The sequence below is a fragment of the Ascaphus truei genome, chromosome 3 (genome assembly GCF_040206685.1).
Source record: "Ascaphus truei isolate aAscTru1 chromosome 3, aAscTru1.hap1, whole genome shotgun sequence".
Classification (NCBI taxonomy): domain Eukaryota; kingdom Metazoa; phylum Chordata; class Amphibia; order Anura; family Ascaphidae; genus Ascaphus; species Ascaphus truei.
In genome coordinates this window covers 416,979,398-417,000,998 of record NC_134485.1, presented here as the reverse complement: position 1 = coordinate 417,000,998, position 21,601 = coordinate 416,979,398, and the positions used below count along the sequence as shown (strand labels likewise).

General features: G+C 44.0%; 1 protein-coding gene across 9 annotated transcripts in view; it reads left to right on the top strand.

The window, feature by feature from the left end:
• FCHSD2 (FCH and double SH3 domains 2) overlaps positions 1-21,601 on the top strand; it is a 237,785-nt gene that overhangs the window by 199,773 nt on the left and 16,411 nt on the right. For 8 of the 9 annotated variants that reach the window (XM_075592710.1, XM_075592703.1, XM_075592705.1 and 5 more), the window contains 2 exons: positions 4,518-4,679; positions 17,551-17,685. In XM_075592710.1, coding sequence (XP_075448825.1) covers positions 4,518-4,679; positions 17,551-17,685 — 297 coding nt within the window. The remainder of the gene's footprint in view (positions 1-4,517; positions 4,680-17,550; positions 17,686-21,601) is intronic. The other variant, XM_075592708.1, reaches the window with a different exon arrangement.

Here is a 21,601-nt window from a genome sequence, read left to right as displayed (position 1 = left end):
GGACCGTAGAGCAGGGGTGTGAATGCACATAGGGACGTGGCTACAATAACACAAACCATTCCTATAATATGGGAACTTTGTGCTGGTACTGAGGCAGTCAGAAGCACAGAGGAAAAGCATGGGAGCGAGTGGGACGTTGATGATGAGGATGGGGAGAGATGATGATGATGATGATGAGAAGGGGGAGAGATGATGGTCCTTGCTCTGAGAAGCTTAGAATCTAAATGGGAATGGGAGAGTGATAACACAAGGGCTGGCGGGGGCATAAGGCCGCTCAGCATGGTATTAACCATAAGTTTGTCAAGAGGATGCTGAGTAGGCCTTTTTAAAGGTGGGATTTTGAGGGAACTTTTGAAAGTGTGAATGGTGTGTAGAGAGGGCTAAGGAGTTACACAGGTGGGGTGCAGCCCTGGAGAAGTTTTGGAGGCGGGAATGAGAGGAGGTTATGCAGAAGATAGCCATCGTTTTATAAGTGGAAACTGTGGGAGAGTACTTAGCGATTCAATTAGAAATATAGGGAATGGCTGTGTCATAGAATGCATTGTTGGTGAGAACAAAGCCTTGCATTAGATCAGCGGTGCGCATAGTGGGGGTTCCCCCCCCCCTTGGGGGTGACGCTAGATTGTCTGGGTGAGGGACGTGAGTTTTACAGAGGCCCCGCACTTCCCCGAAGGCATTTAAAATAAATGCCGGGGATCGCGTGAGCCCTCTGTAACTGGTTTACTTACCTTGGTTCCAACAACGCGTCTCCATGGCAACCGGCATCCAATGGCGTCGCGGTGTCATGTGACATCACGTTGCTATAGCAACATGACATCACACGACCCCGCGACGTCATTTGGCTGGGGGGGGGCACGAGCCGGAGAGGAGAAAGGGGGGTGCATGAAGATGTTTGCACACCCCTGCATTAGATATTGCTGGGTATGGGTAGCCAGTGTAAGGACTGCAGTAGTCCAGTCGGGATAATAAAAATGCACTTATTAGAATTTGGATGAATTGCATGGTGAGAGATGAAAGCGGCAGATACTGGTGAGGTAAGGACTTTGTGCTATAAAGGAGAGAGTAGAGTGAACTATGACACCTAGGCTTCTGACTTATGGTATCGGGAGGGAAGTGGAGTTATGTAGTATCCACGAGAAGTCGGGCATATATTTAGAATAAGATTAAGAGGAAATGATTGATTCTGTTTAGGATATGTTGATTTTGGGGTAGCAGTGGGACATGCATAAGTAGCAGAAAGACAATTAGCAACGCGAGTCTGAAAAAAGAGAGAGAGAGTTCAGAAGGAGAGGTGTTGGTGAATGCCAATAGACTGTATTAGTTTGCACAGGGAAGTGGTGTTAAGAAAAAGGGGACCCAGAACAGATCACAAACATGGAGCTGGAGTGGAGAAGAGAAGGTTCCAGTAGGAAACACTGAAGGAGCGGTCATATAGGAAAACCAAGAGAGGAGCGTCCCATGGTGAATGAAGAGTAGCAGAAAGGTCTAGTAAGATTTGTAAGGTAAACTGTCTTTGTGATTTTGCTTTGAGGAGATCATTGACAACTTTCGTTAGGGTAGTCTGCGGAATACAGATTGAAGTGCATCAATAAGGGCGTTAGAGGAAAGATAGTATATCTTGAGGTTCTAAATAAATGTTTAATGAGTTTGGAAGTAAATGGGAGAAAGGAGATTGGGCGGTAGTTCTAAAGTGCAGTCGGGTTGAGAGAAAGCTTCTTCAGAATGGATCTGAACAGGGCAGGCTGGGAGTTTGGCGGGGTTCGGTGCCGGGGAGAGAGTGGGACCTCTTGCGTTCTCAGGCATCTCCTCCTGCTCCTCATCTTTGCTATGTCGCAGCGTTATTTGATGTTGCCTTGTCATGACAACACGTTGTTACAAGCAGGCGATGAGCAGGAGGAGAAACTTACAGCTTCGGAGAGAAGGTAAGAAAGAGATGCTTACAAAGCCCCAGCACTCTGCCCCAGCAATCAGTTTAAATCTTGTGAGGAAGAGCGCGGGGCGCGGTGCGACTGCACCAATGGCACTGCTATCAAGCCCGCATATGAAAGAGGACTGCTGAAAAGTTGAAGGAAATGTGCCAGTTGTTGAGAGAGAGGTTGAATAGGTGGGTCGGAGGCATAAATTATTGTGGTAGAGAGGGAGCGAAGATGTGAAGGAATAGGGTCGAGAGTAGAGGTTTTAGGGAGGAGAAGAGAAGGTGGGAGACTTCCTTTTCAGTAACGAGTGAGGTCAAGTGTAGCTTTGGGGGTAGAGAGGGAACATGTTCGCGTGGTTGGAGGTTGACCTTGGTATATGTAATTACGTATAATGTAAGAAAAGGTTATTGGGATGGATAGAGAAGAGTGTAGAACAAGCATTGAAGGTTGGAGGACAGAGTAGAGGAGACATTAATTTATGTACATAGAGGACAACATTGTATGAAAGGAGACTGAATGTGTGTATAAAATCTGATTGAAACCTTGATTTCCTACACTGATGTTCAGCACTGCGGGAGCACTTTGAGGGTAACATGTGCTTGATCAGTGTGCCACGATTGAGACTTAATAGGGCAGTGGCATTGAGATGTGGTAGGAGCAACTTTGTCAAGGACAGATAAAAGGGAGCTGTTACGTAGGGAGGCTCCCAAGTGTGGGCAGGGGAGAGAGGGTTGTAGAGATGGGTAGAGGTGAGAAAGTGTCTGTTGTATTTATATTATAGAAAATGTGTTACAAGGTATAAATATCATACGTACCAAAAAATGGCATATATAGCAAAGGGATTTATTTCAGAGGAGCCCGGAAGTAGAGTTTTATTCTTTTAATATGTTCCAGTTCTGTGTAAGAAAATATCAAGCCACGTGGATTGCTTCTTTAACCCTAAAAGATGTGTTGCTGGGTCCTGGGGCAGCGAAGGAAATAAAAATAAGCTGCCGTTTAGTGTTATCCTTGCAAATTAACACACACGCACTGAAGAATAGTTTGTAGATACATGATACCCTTCACCCCAAGCAATGAGACATGTCAATGACTTTCTTCGGTTGATTAGCCATTGGACTTTCCCATGGAAAATGTTTAACCTCTTACCCTTTCACAGTAAAAAGTAATTGAGTACGTTATGTGTAACCAGCTGAATAGATATGCAGAAATACTACGTTACTTATCTCTGTCCTTTTGAAAACGTTTGTTTGTATGTATTTCACTACATTTGTATAAAAATAATGGTTGGAATAACCCCATTTGGGGTGAAGTGAATGGCTGTCATGGTACGGTCATACATACACTACATCATCAATATAGCGATCCATCCAACTAAAGGGCTTCCCTACAGCCTGAAGTCCATAAGGAAGTACTATTTTTACCTTGGGTTCCATAGTGCTACCAAGGTCATGTGTACTGTACATAGCACAGAAACACTGATGTAGCAGACATTATTGCACTCACTGACGTAATTAAGACAATGGTGTCTGCTCCGGCTGGCCCCTCTGCACTGAAAGACTTAAGAAAATATATCACTATAAAGCTGGTGAATATGAAGATCGCTACTTTTGTGTCTTATGCCCAAGTGTGAATGAAAAGAAAAATATAGTTTAATTTGCTGATATTTGCAGGCATTCCTATATGGCCATCTGATCCTATAATGTCAATAAAGTCTCCAAAGGACTTAGACAGTGGCAAAAAATGAGTCCATGATTGGTTACAAAACATTCACTGTGTGTTTTATTTTTGAACGTCCGGTTTTAAATCTCCACTCCTCTCAAAGTGAACATGCTGCAAGTACCAACTGTGCTCAAGGGCTACAGCAAAACTTTTAGTTATCAATGACAGCCTCGGGCCTGAGCGGACAGTAGGGGAGGATTCCAGAGCTGACCTACATTGAGCAGCTTTCTGTAGAGATCTGATCGGATAAACCTGCCTTACTTTCTATTCCTTCTCTTCTGTAGCCTTCTCTTGGCCTACTACTAAAACTGGCAAAAGCATTCAAGCAATTTGCCATTGCTTGAAAAGAGCCATTCTTTCCCTTTCCAATGCTGTGTCTATTCTGCGTCTGAAATATTCAGTGTTCGGGAGGTTAAAATGGTCTCTACCCAGTGCATTCTAATGGTTATGGTATGGTAAAGGTTATCTGGTAAAAAGATAAATATAATCATGATTTCTAACACTTAAAAAAAAAAAAAAAAAAAGGTTTTTGATGAGGACATGCACAGTGGGCAATATACCAACATATAATATAAGTTAAATTCCTCTAGGCTTATGAAGGGAATTTAAGAAAGCCTTCCACATATTTGGACCATTTTTCTCCGTTGGGGCACGTCTTGCATATTTGGGACAGTCTGGCTAAATTGGGGGCATTTGGCAACTAGCTGCAAATGACAGCAGTACTGAACACCTTCTGGTTTCCATCCTAGAAGAGCTTAATCTACAATTTAGCCTCTCTAAGGGGACTTTGTGTCATTGTTTCAGCTTTAACCCTCCTTAGTGACCAGAACAGTCTGCAGTGATACGTGGTTACAACAGGATCTTCTCTTTTCTTCTCTCCAGATCACCAAGCTGAAAGCCGAAGCTCGCCTGGATCTCTTAAGGCAGATAGGCGTTTCCGTGGACACGTGGCTAAAGAGTGCAATGAATCAGGTGATGGAAGAACTGGAAAATGAGCGCTGGGCAAGCCTTCCTACAGTGATGAATAATGGCTCCTCTCACGTGGTATAGTCACCCTGCTTGTACACTAATATCCTAGAACATCCCATTCAAGGGGTCCCACCTAGGACTAAAGTTAAAGCTACCAAGTTTCTAGAAAGCTCAACTGAGACACAGCAATGAATTGGGCATGGGTTAGCGACTGCTACAAAACAGTCATCTTTATGTAAAGAAAACAGGGTTTTGCTTCTGTATAGGCCTATACAATTTGGTAGCTTTAACTGAAGTGGCAGTGATACCTTAAACACATATATGTGTATATATATATACACACACACACATACATACAGATGTAGCAGGACTTAATGTCTCCACAGCTACGTCTGCAGAAGCTAAAAGCCGCGGCTCTGGAGATATTGCAGCTGCGACGTCGCTGTGGGGGGGTCCACACTTCTGGATCAGAACACCCACATGATAATCCTCTGTTGCCGGGGGTGGGTAGGGGCGCGGTCACACAACTTGTCTCACGCCGAAGACATTAAGTGCTGCTACATTTGTATATATACTGTAGTTTATAAAGTCTGGAGAGTTTATACAAACTTAAGTCAAATGTTTACTCCCCAAGTGTTTGAATCTTTCTAAGAAAGTCATTTCCATTGGCAAGCCGTTTGTCCCGCTGCAAAGGGGGGCCTGTCCATTTGATGGTGCTTTGGTTTGGAATGGAGATAAGAGCAGATTATGTAGAGGCTTCGTTCCTGTATGGTTTCTTCCACTCGTACTAATACGTTGACTGACAAAGTGCAATAAAAGCTGTTAGGAGTTGGTGTGGTGTTGTGGATAAAGATATGAATGGATGATCCAAGGCACTACGAATTTTGAAGAGATTTATTATGTCAAAATAACGCAACGTTTCGACCTGCTCAGAGGTCTTTTTCAAGTGACTGGCATTAATAAAGAGGCTCACATGTTGTGTGACCCACAGTTATTCATCTTATACTGTAAGTTTTTTTTTAATCACATCTATACATTTACATTTTTAATATATGACCTTTGTCCAGGATGGGAGAAAAGTAAGGAATGATTGTATCAGAAACGTTCAGTTTGATCTCCACTACAAGTGATTTACGCCTTTAAGGAGAAGGCTGAAGAGCTCACTCTTTTTGCTTGATAAAGATGGACCTTCTCAAATAACTAATAAACACGATCTTTGTAACATATATTTTGTTGTACGAGTACGCTGTCCATAGAACAGGACACTCACTGTAGAACTTGGTCCTGACCCACCTGTGTACTGATGCCCAGGTCACAGAGCGGCTTAACAATGTATCACATCTTCCCCGCTTCATAGACCAGAATTAACCACGAACACGGTCTGCGTGTTTTCCAAAAAAACAATCGGAGATTGTTTCCATTCCCCTGGGTTTGATTAAAACAGGGAGTTGGATCACCACCCAAAATGGAATTTCAGAGTGATATTGCCTGGAGTTAACGCAACTCCTGATTACCTCTTGCACTTCTCATGATATGGGTGGGGTGTGTGCACACAATCAAAAAGATTAGTAACAGCAGATAACTTCAGAAAAGGCGACCTTCAATATATTCAGCAAAGCGGACCTGGCCACGCCACCACCATCACTTTGATAACGCCAGTCCGCGTTTCACTTGCACAGAAACCTTGCGAGGACAACCTCCTTTAATGTTGGCCTCAAAAACTGATTTGTATTTGTTTAAATATTGGTCAAACCTTCTAGCTACAGATGTAGCAAGACTAACAGAGAGTTAACGCTGCGACAGGGTTGGGGGGGGAAGCATGGACCCCCTCTGCAGCTCGATCGCGGCAGACGCTGTTCACAGCCCCGCGGAATGTTGCTTCCTCAGCCAGAGACCGTGAGTCTGGTTACATCAGTACGTCTGCAATGACAATAATATGGTGGTAATGTTAGTGGGGGGGGGTTTATCCTGTGTTTTTGGAAAGAAATGCACCGATGAGTTTTAAATATCATTAGCTAAGTATTGTGGTTTAATCAAACTCTACTAAAGGGTGCCCACACAGCGTGCTGTGTCTTAATCCCTCTTGTTTTACTGTGACAGCAGCAGCAATGAGCAGTGCTTGTCATACTTCCAGTTGGCTGGCATAAGGCAAATAAGCACACTAAGTCCAGGAGCGTTGCATTAGTTTTCTGCAGCAGGTGCCAAGGAAATCTTTAGGCACATTCCTGTTATGTTTTGCCATCTGGTCAGCATGGCAGAATCTACAGCTTTGTATAAATAATACTGTCGGGGAAATATTTACATTCTATAACACATTGTAACACCGGAGGCTTCGTAGAAGAAATAGGAAATTGGCATGGGCAAGTCACCTCAAGGATGACAAAATGGATAGTAAGCCGGGGCTCATTATGCTCTACATACATTAGGTGCTTCATCGTGTACCTCATCATGTGCATGAAATGCCTAGGGGGCTGCTACTACATAGGTGAGACAGGACAGGGGCTACACAGCATCACACGCGGAACAAACGACAGTCCTGTCAGCGAACATTTCTCTGACTCTGGCCATAAGATGAATGATCTGAAGGTGGCCATACTCAAAGGTAGTGTTGTACCGGGTAGTGAGTTTGGAAAAAAACGGGCAACGGGTACCCGGCCAAAATCAATAGTTCTACCCGGCCGGGTACCCAGTTACCCGGTTTTTCACTTACCTGCAGGGTGGCGGCGACATCTAGGAACAGCAGCAGTGGTCCTGTGGCGGAGGCAGCATCGGAAGTGTCTTCAGCCGGCGTGGGACAGCAGGAATCCATTCCACAGCACCGCAGCAGGTAAGCAGTGTGTGTGTGTGAGCCGCCGGGGAACTACGTGACCGAAGCAGGAGCATTCCTATTGGACAGAAGGCTGTCCAATAGGAACGCTCTGTCTCCTGCTCCGGTCACGTGGTTCCCCGGCGGCTCACACTGCTTACCTGCTGTGGAATGGATTCCTGCTGTCCCACGCCGGCTGAAGACACTTCCGATACTGCCACAGCTACCCTGACATTACCTGATGCCGGATATTACCCGGCGCCGGGCCCACTTCCCAGTTGCCGGGTCCGGGTAGCTTGAAATGTGCCGGGAAACGCCGGGTACCAGGTAATTACGGGTACTCGGTACATCACTACTCAAAGGTAATCTTAGAACACCGAAAGAGAGACAGTTGCATGAATACAAATTTATGCAACTGTTCGGGACACTTAGCGGTGGCCTAAACCGAGACCACAGCTTCATGAGTCACTACCCTGAAACCAGAGAACTCTCTTCCCATGAGTGCTAAAGTCCATGTCTATACATACTGCGCTATATGAACGCACACACAGCTGTCTCTTACGCATACAAATGTACAATGTAATTCTATCCCTATATACCAATAGGGACCACATAGTATCTACACACATTAATAGTAATGCAACACCCTCTTACATTTCTACACCTACCCACACCATTGGTATACACTCCCACTCCACACACACCTTTTGTAAAGCGCTGTATACACTGTGGGAGCTTTGTATATGTACTGTCGCGGCCGAGTTTATTCTAACATTTGCCCGGTCTCGGCCGCGACAGATACCGGGCGCGCGCAGAGGTGTCCCGTGCGCGCGCAGGAGCCTCGGAAGATCGGTCCTCCGATCGAGGCACCCCCCTCCCCTCTCCGGGTCCCCCGGAGCCCCCCACCGCCATCCCCCACATTAGAGGAACCGCCATCCCCCACATTAGAGCTTCCCGATGAAGCGTGACCGCGCATCGATGACGCGCGGCACGCAGAGGGAAAAAACCGAGCAAGCCGGGATACCTCCCGGCTTGCGGCTCCAGCCAGGTGAGGATTAAGTGTGTCGCCACTGTATGTGTGTGTAAATATAAATTTATAAACACACACTCTTACATCACTAACATTCAGGGACCATTTAACACCTTAAGTCATTAATCGCATACTACACAGGGGGAGGGATATAGGCTTCAGTCAGGTTCATTCCTGGATGCACTGTTTTTAAGTAAAAACCTTTCTTGCTTTACCCAATGTAACACCGCCGGAAGAAGAGATCAGTGTATCTCGGAAGCTCGCTCAAATAAAAGCATTTTGTTAGCCACAGAACGGTATCGTCTATTCATTTTTGATTATTAAGCTCACATTATTAGGCTAACACGGTACAGATACCTTTACATTTTATATATGCTGTGGGGGGGTTTTGTCACTTTTTTTACCCACCATAACTTAACAAAGTGTGGTGAAACCTATCCTAAGCTTCATTTTGCAAAGCCAGTGTAACCAACCCCACACTGAGGAGACCCATTAAGGTCGAAACGGCTGTCAGTCGGTGGGTTTACTAGCTATGCATCTTAACCCAGGCTGTGCTCAAAGCTGTGAAATGCAGCAAGCATAAGCTTACAGGTGACCATGTTATATGGTTTTCAAGCAAAAGGTGGCACTGTGTGCTCATTTGAATGTCATTTCCCAGAATCCCTTGCTTCAGTGGAAGCACTGTATGCTAGGTGATAATGGTGAAAGGCATATGATGAGTCTAATATGTCTCAAATTGCAAAGCCAGTATAACCAACCTCACACTGATGAGACCCACAAGGTTGAAACAGTCTGTCTGTGAGTGTGTTTATTTGCTTTGCATCTGATCCCAGACTATGTTTAAAAGCTGTGTTTAAAGCAGCATGCATTGGCTTAAGGGTTCTCCATGTAATGTGGACTTGAGACAAATGTAGCACTGTGTGCTCATTTGCATGTCATTTCCCAGAATCCCTTGCTGCAGTGGAAGCACTGTATGCTAGGTGATAATGGCGAAAAGCAGGGTTGCAGACCTGTCTGTCATGTGAATGTGCTCACAAGTAATATTTTTATATGATATATATATATACTAGCTGATATACCCGGCGTTGCCCGTGATGTAATGTTCTGCCTCCCCCATCCTCCCTCTCAACTCCCTTCCCCCCCTCTTCACAGCTGTTCAGGCTTCCCCCCTTCTCTCCTGACTCCCTCCCCCCCTCTCTCCTGACTCCCTCTCTCCCCCCCCCTCTCTCCTGACTCCCTCTCCCCCCCCTCTCTCCTGACTCCCTCTCACTCCCACCTCTCCCCCCCTCTCTCCTGAATCCCTCTCCCCCCCCTCTCTCCTGACTAACCCCCCCCCCCCCCTGTCTCCTGAATGAATACCACCCCCGCCTGTCCGCGGTGCGCCACCATCTTACCGGGGGCATCTGCAGGAGGAAGGGGGTCCTTCCGGAGGCTGCCTGCCCACTGCCTGTCCCCCTGCCGGGGAGGGAGGGAAGTGAGCGTTGGTGGCTGGAGCAGGAGGGCCGCGCCGCGCTTCCCCTCCGTCCGGGAGCCGGTGAGAGGGAGAGAGAGAGAGTTGGGTGACGTCATAGAGCCGGGTGACGTCATAGAGCCACCAATCTGATTGGCCAGAGGCTGAGGACCAATCAGATTCACCGCAGCTAGTACCAACCTTTCGATTTTATATAGTAAGAGATATATATATATATATATATATATATATATATATATATATATATATATACATACATACATACATACATACATACATACATACATATTAATAATAATAGTAATCATGTCGCAATTTTATATTTGATTTTAAGGTAAAATCAAAAAAAATATATATATATTTTTTTAAGATCAAATCAAGTCCCTGCCCCGTGGAGCTTACAATCTATGTTTTGGTGCCTGAGGCACAGGGAGATATAGTGACTTGCCCAAGCTCACAAGGAGCCGACACCAGGAATTGAATCCGGTTCCCCTGCCTAAAACTCAGTCAGCGCCTTTATTTACTGAGCCAAGTCAGGCTGGTCATCGAGCCCAAGTCATGGGCTACAGCCCCAGTATTAACTGCTGCACGCGCTCTGGGCGACCGGGCGGCGCGTGCTCAGATAAAATCCGCGGCCAGTAGGGGAGCTATGGGATGCACGGTGGGCAGGGCCATGACGGGGGGGCACGGCACGGGAAGACCAAATTCTTGCCTTCCCTGCCAGCGTACAAGTCATCGCACTTTGCGCGCCCACACGCACACGCCCACTGGGGACTGCCCCATATAGGGCTGTGGTGTGTGTGGCGCGCACGGCGTAGCTTGTGCCGCAGCCTACACTGAGGGCCTGGCCATAGGTTTTCAATACCAGTTGTGTTCATGGGTGGGGGGAAATGGGTACTCTCCCATCTTTCTTGTTAACAAGGCGGTGAATAACAGTGACATTAGAATGTGCTGGTAGATTGTACAGGCATACCCCGCATTAACGTACGCAATGGGACCGGAGCATGTATGTAAAGTGAAAATGTACTTAAAGTGAAGCACTCCCTTTTCCCCACTTATCGATGCATGTACTGTACTGCAATCGTCCTATACGTGCATAACTGATGTAAATAACGCATGTGTAACAGGCTCTATAGTCTCCCTGCTTGCACAAAGCTTCAGTACAGGTAGGGAGTCAGTATTGCTGTTCAGGACGTGCTGACAGGCGCATGCGTGAGCTGCTGTTTGCCTATTGAACGAAATGTACTTACTCGCGAGTGTACTTAAAGTGAGTGTCCTTAAAGCGGGGTATGCCTGTATACGTTTAGAACAGTAGTGCAGTTCAAGAGCCTCTGAGTTCTGTGAATGTATTTAATAGTAGTAAAAAAAAAGCTGGGCTGCTTCTTTAAAATATGTTAATTATACAGAGGAATGTGTTTTTGCAATAATTGGATTGCCGCCCCGTCCCCTTGATCTTGCACACATCAAGCCGTAAAAAACCACGGGGAACAACATCAACCAAACCAGGATTTCCCAAGCTGTTGAATGTGTTCTAAATCTATTACAAAGCTATTGCTCTTTTAACATCAGGAAAATGAGATATATTACAAGTTAATGACCCGGGGTGTGTGTGTATAGCAGTAAATTACCTACTAGGTAATGGAATGCTAACACATGGTATTAGAAAGTGTACTTCAAAAGTGTCGGCTAATTAACCAACACCTCGTCTGTGAAAATGTAAATAAAAAAACCTAACGGGAGTCAATGGTAATTATATTGTGAATCTGTCAGGTGTGTCAGAATGTCAGACTTTAAAGCTTAGTCATTAACTTTGAGTTAAAGAGGCAATCGAAGCAGCTTAAAACAAAATAAAAAAAAAATATTTTTTTTTTGTTTGAATATTTGTAGCCATTGATTCTTTATTGAAAACAAATTACCTAAGCTACCGATCGATTCGTTCTCCCGTGATCAGCAAAATCCTGATTTCCAGGGTTCATTAAATGGCCGCCATTCAGTTTCAAATCAATCCTTCAGTCTGTGTAACTCAGCAGCTACAATGTATCCTTATATTACTATGGTAACATTATCTATTGTTACCGTTTGCAGCACAAACTGCTGGGAATATTGGCAACAAATGATCACAAACAGGAAAGTGTTACAAATCTCTTGCACTGCTGGCAAAGTGTTTGAAACCTTCTATAGAAAAGGAAGAGGCCTTGCCTATGCAAGCTTTAGTTCATACACAATAACATTTGTACACTAGACTGGAGGTGCTCAACAGGTCAGGTTTTCAGGATATCCCTGCATCAGCCCAGTTGGCTCAATTAAGGGCTCGGTCTTTGACCTGTGCTGAAGCTGGGATATCCAGAAAACCTGACCTGTTGGGCGGACTTGAGGACTGGAGTTGAGCACCCCATTTCTACATTAGAAACACTCCTTGCTCATCTGTCAATAAGGAAATGAAAGGTGCAAAACAGGAACCAACATACAGTATAGAGGTAACAGCATGGATCCTGGAACAAGAGTTTACACTTTTAATTAATATACTTTATTTTGTATGTGTGTGTTTGTGTATGTGTGCGTGTTCACCATTGGCATATATAGACTTCTCAGTCTGACACTTATTTTATACCATCACTTATTAAAAGTTAATTTTTAACTACCATTACTATTCCACAACACATTCAATCAACTGAGTCCAGCATACAAGGCTTTTGCTGTTACCTCTATACACAATAACATCACACAGAAGAGACTAGTATTAAGAAGAAAAATCCCTTCCATATCTGTTACCTTGTTTTGCTGATTTAAAAAAAGAAAAGAAAAAGTCACCAGCATTTAACATATTAAACCGTTGGTTAATGTTGGTCTTAGGATGGACTCCACCTTTTAAAATATTACGGAGTCTCTTTTCCCCAAGGGGTATCCAGACAGATGTGTATAGAAAACCTATATATAGCGATTACACACACTTCTCTGCTTGAGGCGCTACGATCAGGTGCACGCATGTTGTTCTCTGCTCATCCTATTGTTCCAAAATCAAACTTACGCCTACTTCAGTTGCTGGCATATTTTCCCTTCACATTATCACTATGCCCACCTCACTCAATTATTGCCACATATCCCAATGAGTATGACAGCAGTGATGGCCTTCTGCCGGTATAACCCATCTTCTGTGTACTGGTACAGGCGCTTTTCCACTTCTCATTATCTAATTGCATTTGTAATCTGTGCCCATTTACAGAAGTTTAAGTTTTTACCTGTCTCTGTTGGTTTGTAAGCTCACTGAATCCCCATTTGTTTTTGGCACCGGTCAGCACACCGTGCACATCCTGTTCCTCATGCGCCTTTGTCACGAATGCCAAGAATATGAAATATGAGATGTCACATATGGCACACCTGTGAGCACGTGACCTGCATACGGGACAAGGATTAATACAAAACTTGCAAGCTGGCCCACTTTTCACCTTCGCAAAGGTCCCTCACATGAACAATATCTCCCCTCAATCCGTCCCCATATACCATCTGTCACGAGCAGCACACAAGTGAGCATGTGACTTAGATATGCAACCAGGGTTAATACACACGGCTACTCTAGCCAACTCCCCTTTGTCCTGTGCAAGGTACTTTCAATTAGTTAATATGAACCACTTTACTTGATTGCTATCATATCTATCCGCTACCACCACCCAAGAAATATGTAATGAATATATATCTTCCAGAGTCTCAGGTCCATGTTTATTAAAGAAAACACACAAAAATCTGTTGTATCAAAATGTGTCCAAAAATGTAAATACTCTCTACAAAGTGTGCAAACAGTTCATTCAGAGCCCAAACATTACTTATTAAAGGTTTATTTTTAAAAGGGCTTAGGTTACAGAAAAAGATTGTTACAATAAATGCAGAACAATTTCTTAAAAGAAAAGGATAAAACAAACAGAATCCCCTATACGTTACCACATGTCATACATTGTTCCCAGAGAGGTCACTGGCGCAGAAAGATGAAAATTCGCATGTCTGATCCCAAACCCACCTCTGTTGAATTCTGAATTTCTATTGAAACATGCCAACCTTTATGCCCAGACCATCAGCACTGAAACACACATAAATCCACCCCTGTCGTCAATCAGCTCAGGTTGACAGTTTTATGACTTAGAAGAAAAAAAAAAACTCTTGTCTTGTGACGTTTAAAGTCTGACTGAAAATAGAAAAGGAAAGGAGCTTTACAAGAAGAAAAAAAAAGAGGCAAATTGTGTTTGGTTCGCAAATTTCAGCAAAAAATAAATCTCTTCCGGTATACGTTATCCTAGCAAGTGATGCAACTCTACTGCTGAAATACAGTTTCAGTGCCTGCAGCAGTACCTGATGTAGCATAATGGAGAGACGCCAGGCTCGAGCTTGTCGGGAATCACTTGCTAGAGACGCAACCCGGAAGTGCAGAATCATTGACTATATACAACTGTTTCCAGCGCGTGGGACTTGAAGTCAATAAGCATTATACCTCCAGCATTTCGATTGGCAAAAAGCATTGTGAACAGCTAACCCACTGACCTCACTTTACTTGAATTGTATGTAAGTTTCTACTCACTATTTTTACCTGTTCATTACAAATTTTATCCTTACCTCTGTTGCGCTCTGTGTTTCTTCCCTGAATATAGAAAAGGCCTCATAACTTCATTTCCCGAATATTTAGACAGACGCCATCCTCACGGTTGCGTCTGTGCTCTACACACGCACGCCTGCACCTAAAATTGACAGCCTAACGTCTATTTTCACAGGAGAAACAGTTATCTGTCTTTTGCAATTCCTACCCGTGTGGTATGATTTGATTTGTCTAATCGCCACAGTGACAGATATCTATTTGTTACTCTTATAAATTGCTGTCAAGCCCAATAATTTCTCCTATTTAATAAAGTCCTCCAGCTAAGTGGTCACCTGTTTGTCACCTCTCTCTGGGATGCACAAGTTATCATTCAAGACTGTTACAGTTTTCTTTGAGGCTGACAGACCAGGATCCGGCTATGGCCCCTAGCCTTCTAAACCACTCACATTTCACTTTTAGTTGGGCCATCAGAGATAACCCCACAATTAATCTCCTCCCTTTGTAGATCAGCACAGACGCAGGAAAGATCTTGACCTGTTATAAACACAACATCTTGTATTTTTAAGACAAACGGTAACCACATCAACCCCTGAAACACCAGATTGATTAAATTACTTAATGTCTCATGATATTATCATGACTTGGGATAACACTATAGTGCTACTGTTTAATTTACATACCCAGAACCCTCTATTTTTTAAGTCAAATATCTTTGACCCAATGTTTTACAGATTTTAGATTTTGAGGAATCGGGTGACTTCTAATACTTTTTTTTTTTTACACAGTTTCACTGCTGAGTGATAGCATAGATAGACAATTGTACAACAGGACCACGCACATCTAATGTAGCACAGGTGTCGTTTCTGAGAAATGGATAATTATTTGCATGCCACAACATCTGTCGTAACTGTACATTCTGCAGATGTAGATGGCAGATATAATAAAATACAGCCAACGTTTTGGTCCGCACTTGACCTTCACCAGATAAAGATGGACAACATTGTGTCCTAAAAATGCATTTGGTCTAATAGTGGAAGCAGCTGAAATGTCTTGGATAGCTTACTTTTTGTAAAACGGCAGGTATTTCTATTACAGTGCTCAAGGCAGAATATAACCTTTGAAAACAGGCTTGGGACTAGACACCCACCACTGCAGAGATATTTTTAGATGTTCTCTAATGTCAGGCTGGATTCCTGTGATGCAAGTGAACATAATGTCAACCTGACGAGTAGAGTGCTGCAAATTGAACCGGTGTAACAATTTAATAGGATCCATTTGATGAGTCTTTTTATCTTTTTTTATGAATGTGTTATACTTGAAAACCCTCCTAACATAATATCAATCGGATTTATACTTGGTGCTTACTGCCTTTTGTTTTTAATCTAACATGCAGAAGCCGCCAACATTATTGCATCCTGTGGCGCGCTCCCTCCGGTTAAATGGCGAGATAGCCCCACTCTTCTCTAGTGTATGTCCCACTTCAGTGTGCCACGAGTTGCAATCATATTGGCTACATCTGTATATAATGAGTATGTTTAAATAATATTTACATTTGTCTGTTGAGATGTACAGGAAATAAAAATACCACTTATGAGCACTTTCACATGTCTCGGCCAGGTCCACTGTGACGGTAGGGGCAGCCTGGCTCAGTATATTAAAGGTTAAACCTGCAGGTTGCCCCTTCTTGTCAAGATGGCGACCCATGTATAGGGTCAGTGTAGCCATCTCAGGGCAGCCAAAATGGCTGCCAAGCCCAGTTAATGTGTTCCCTCAGTTAGCCATTTGTAACATCAAGTTTGTTTTGTGCTTGGTGTATTTTCTCTGGGATTAATTTTATGTTGCACCCGTGATTCACTTAGCGAGGCTAGCATACAATGAATCCAAGGACTGTCCATTGTACTTGTGTCAGGTGCAGTGTTGTGAGACAAAGGGAAGTTGGGCTGGGATGCGCCCACCTGCTGGGAGAGTACCCACTTCAAAGCCAGAGTGTTGTTCTCTCCCCAGCAGTGAGGCCTCTCCCACTGTGGGAGGTAATGAGCTGAAACCGGGGAGTGGTGCCTTGCCCCCTCGGCTTGTTCCCTATTGACCAGTTCATATTTCCCTCTCCCTGAGGCTCCACCCGATGCAGCCGTCCTACAGCACTGTACCAGCCCCCAGTCCTGATTGGTCCGTCTTAGGCGAGCCCTCTGTCTCTGATTGGCTCAGCGAAGACCATCTCTTCACTGATTGGTCAGCACCCGGTTTTTCATGCTTTCATATGGAGGCCGGGGCTCTATGTAAGCTGGGATATCCTGGGACGGACGGATCGTGGAGGGATCCTGGGTAAGCTCGCTACGGCAGCACCTAGCATCTAGTAAGCTCGGAGTCCCCCTTAGCTCCCTGTCTTGGGAGACTGTGACTGAGTTTTGCATCTGTGTTGCTGTACGGTGGAGGGTTTTTGTCACTTTTCTACTCACCAGAACTTATTTCGTGTCTGTTAAAAGGGGTACCCAATGGTAAAAGATTGATAGGAGAAACGTTGCTTTTCTGCAGTACGAAGAGTTAATGCATATTTTAACACATTAATCCCGGAAATATTTTATTTACTTTGCAAACCATGATCTAGTTTATTTGTCATTTGAAAAATATTGTGAATGTGCCTTTCCTTTGAATATTTGTTTGAATCGGCAATTATAGTGTGAGAGGTTATTTGGGGGTTTGACAGATTCTAAAACACCTTCCTACTGTCTCTGTAAGCTTACCCACTTACCACTTCGATTGTAAGCTCTTCGAGGCAGGTACTCCTTTTCCTAATGTTACTTTTATGTCTGTAGCGCCTTGCTCCCATTATGCCTCTTATTTTTGCTGTGCTGCATACATGGGCGGCCCTGTACAAATAAAGATATACTTACATACCTACATTCAGAGAAGAGGGGACCTGTTATTAAACCGTTTCCGTATTAAACATTGGTGCAGATAAATACAGGTGACATGGCCATGTCTCATGGTTTGATGTAAATATGGCTTCTGAGCCTTGTTCTAACGCTAACTCTCTTCTTGTCCAATGGTCTTTCACAGGGAAGCACAGACGTGGACAGGGAGGAGGGGGAAGAACTAGAAGACAGCATGGATGCATTTGACGACAGTAGCTCCAGTCCCTCTGGCACTCTGAGGAACTACCCGTTGACCTGCAAAGTCATCTACTCTTACAAGGTTTCCACCTCTCTTCTGAAGTTCTACAGATATGCCCACAGATCTATTAAAGCGGCAAAAACACCACGCACTCCATCTTTTCCCTTTTATTTTTAAGCAGGGGGTCTCTGGAACTGAACCCCATTAATTTCAGCTCCGGGGACCCCCGGCTTCCAAAGATACTTAACTCCATAGGGGGGGGGGGGGGAAAGGGGTGACGGTATCTCTGCAGAGTTTAACGGTCCTGGTCACGCGGGTCAATAGGAAGCCGCACCGGGTGACGTCACGGCTTCCTGTTGGCCGGCGTGACGCAGGACATTTAAATTCCGCCATTATGTTAGGCACACAACAGTTTCTCTGCCTGTAGAGGAACCAGCATCACTCGGTAATCTAAGCACTCCGCAATGTGCAACACCTTTTAGTACCATTTCCAGCATGTATTTCTTCATTTAAAGAGGCAGTACAAACGGCACTTTACAACAAAAAAAAAATCCCTTTTTGTTTTAATATATGCAGCCTTTTATTACTTTTTATTGAAAACGAATGACCTAAACTGCTGGCCGATTTTGTTCTCCCGTCATCGATCAGCAAAGATCCTGCTTCCCTGGGTTCACGTAATGGCTGCCTTTCAGTCTCAATCAATCCTTCAGTCAGTGTTACTCCGCATCTACAATGTCTTTTTCTATTACTAAGGTAACATGATCTGTTAGTACAGTGTGCAGCTCAAACTGCTGGGAACATTAGAAACAAATGATCACAAACAGGGAAGTGTTGCAAAGATCTTGCACTGCTTGGGAGGTGGGCTAAAGCCTGCTATTGAAATCAGAGTATGCTCAGTATATTAAAATTCATTACAAATGGCATTGAGTTGAATAATAAAAAAGAAAATGCAGTAAGTATTATCTAATACGACCAAACTGATTATTTAAAAAAAAAAAAAACATGTAGGATATTGCTTGGATTACTCCTTTAAGATAAGTTTTATAGCTTTTCCAAATGAAAATAAAGATCCGAAAGCCACGCTGTAAAAAGTTTGATAGCATCACAGATGGCATCTTTTACAAGAGTTACACCTTCAGTATGGCATCGTACGGACAGTTACTGAGAAGAGAATGCAGCAGGATTTTAGCACCTAGGGCAGTGTTTTTCAGCTTAGGATCCCTTGGGTTCCCCAGGCATGCTTAATGGGTTCCCTGTTATTTTCACGTCATTTTTAAATTGTACTAAATACAGAAGAATTTACAATGCAGCTAATCACAGACACGCTATTAGAGAAGGTTAGGGTTCCTTACAATGCATCTTCTCAGACGCGCTATTAGAGAAGGTTGGGTTTCCTTACAATGCATCTGATATCAGACACACTAATGGAGAGGGTTGGGGATCCTTACAATGCATCTGATCTCAGACGCGCAATTAGAGAGGGTTGGGGTTCCTTACAATGCATCTGATCTCAGACGTGCTATTAGAGAGGGTTGGGGTTCCTTACAATGCATCTGATCTCAGACGCGGTATTAGAGAAGGTTGGGGTTCCTTACAATGCATCTGATCTCAGACGTGCTATTAGAGAAGGTTGGGGTTCCTTACAATGCATCTGATCTCAGACGTGCTATTAGAGAAGGTTGGGGTTCCCCAGAATTTCACATACTGTAGGGTTCCTTAACCAAAAAAATGTTGGAAACCACTGACCTAGGGGATATGAGCTGCATTCAATTAAAAAAATCTGTTAAGTTTAAAGGACTAGTAAAAAATGTCACTGCAGAATTTCCTAGCAAAACGTTATCGGGCTGGAAAAGAGAAATGAGCACGTTTATGTGGGACTGCGGCTTTAAACATATTGGGGACAGGAAGGAACAGGAAAACTTTGAAAAACAAATCTGCAGCAGATACATTTGTTGGGCAACAAACCGTTTACAAGCCTTTCAACTTATTTACAGAGATCCCTATCTCTTATTTTTATGTGCTACTGTCTGGAGATTTGTGGAGGGGGTGGGTGGGTGGGGTGGGGAGGTTATATAGTGGTAACCATTGTACACAGCATGTAACAGAGATATTATACGAGACAATGCAGGGATAGGGTGACCAGATGTCCCGGTTTAGCTGGGACAGTGACAGTTTTTAAGTTACTGTCCCGGTGTCCCGACGCTCTTTATCCCGGTTTTGAGCAGATAGAGGAGCAGCTGCAGCTCAATGTCTCCTCAGGCCATTAGGTGGCGCTGCTCTTGCAGCTCCTCTCCCTGGCTGCAGTGTGCTGTGTTAATGATGAGGTGTGTGTTTGTGTGTGTGGCTGGGTAAGTGCGTTTGTATGTGGGGGGAGGGGGGTAAGTGTCTGTGGCTGGGTAAGTAGTGTGTGTCTTGGTAAGTGTGTGAGTAGCTGGGTAGGTGAGGGGTAGGACAGAGGAGAGAGAGGCTGGGGCGAGAATTTCATAATCACAAACCACAGTGCGTAGCATAGATTGTTTCTATTTTTTCCATTTTCCTTTGTCTAAAACACATTTGTTGGGCATGTCTTCTCAAGCTATTTTACCGTGACAATTGTATTATTCTTTTTCCTAAGTTTTTGTCTTCTGCTGTTATAATCTCTTTGAAAAGGAAAATTCCAATAAAGAATTATAAAATAGAAAAACAGAATAGAGGGCGGGCACTGCCAACCTGGTAGTAAGGAACTAAATGCAATCTACAAAAAAGTGGTGACTCTATTTTATGAAAAGAAAGAAAAAATTGGGGAATAAACCCCAGAACTGATGCTCCTAAGTATGATCAGATTTAGAAAATAATCTAACAATATACCTACAGTATGTAGTATTCAAATGGTCAAAGGCAGTGCTGTGATAAGCAATGACCAAAAAATGGAGCATACAGTATGAAACCCAATGTACGTGTGGCTATGTAACCGGGTAGGGGGTGAATATAGCAGGGAAGGGGTAGCTATCCTTACCGGAGCGCTCACAGCAACCAGAACCGCTCGATGAGGATGGACTCCCCATCCTTCCCTGATTCCATACAGGTTAATTAGTAACTGGAATCTCCTATATATAGATCGCAAGGGACTGTAGCCAATTACTCTTTGACAAAGTACCCTGCGTGGTACGAAACGCGTCGGAGCTTTTTGGAGAGCTGTGTGTTTGTCCGACGTGAATACATCTCACTTTTTTGGAGAATATGTTTAGTGCCTTACTACCAGGTTGGCAGTGCCCGCCCTCTATTCTGTTTTTACCTTCACTTTGTATCCCGGCTGGTGCACGCTACGGGCTTACAGGCAATCAGCTGTTGCTCTTCTTAATGTGAGTAAACTTTATTTTTGGGCTTCTACAGACCCAGTGTGGTATACCAGGGATAGTTTGGGGTGCGGGGGCTGTGTAGTCCACCCTCCCTGCTATATTCACCCCCTACCCGGTCACATAGCCACACATACATTGGGTTTAATACTGAATGCTCCATTTTTTGCTCATTGCTTATCACAGCATTGCCTTTGACCATTTGAATACTATATACTGTAGGTATATGGTCAGATTCTTTTCTATATGGGATCATACTTAGCAGCATCAGTTCTGGGGTTTATTCCCCAATTTTTTCTTTCTTTTCATAAAATAGAAAGAGGCACCAGCTATAAAAGAAAAAAAATAATGGATGTTATGGCTGGGTGCTTTCACTTCATTGCATTTCCAGTATATTTTGCCAAGTAGGACTGTGGCATTACTAATGCTCCATGTTATTAGTATTTACCAATTTTTTTCCCCATACAGTAAATCCTTTCCCCCCCCCCCCAATTGAAAGAAAGAATTGGGTTTTTACTGATTTACACCCGTTTGTCAATCAATCCACTCCCACGTTTTTGTCCAGGTCCTTATGTTTGTGAAACTGTGCATCCTGGGTCCGTGGTTGTGTGTCTTACCGCCCTGGGAGTTAAGCTGTTTCTGTAAGGCAGGTAGACTGTGCC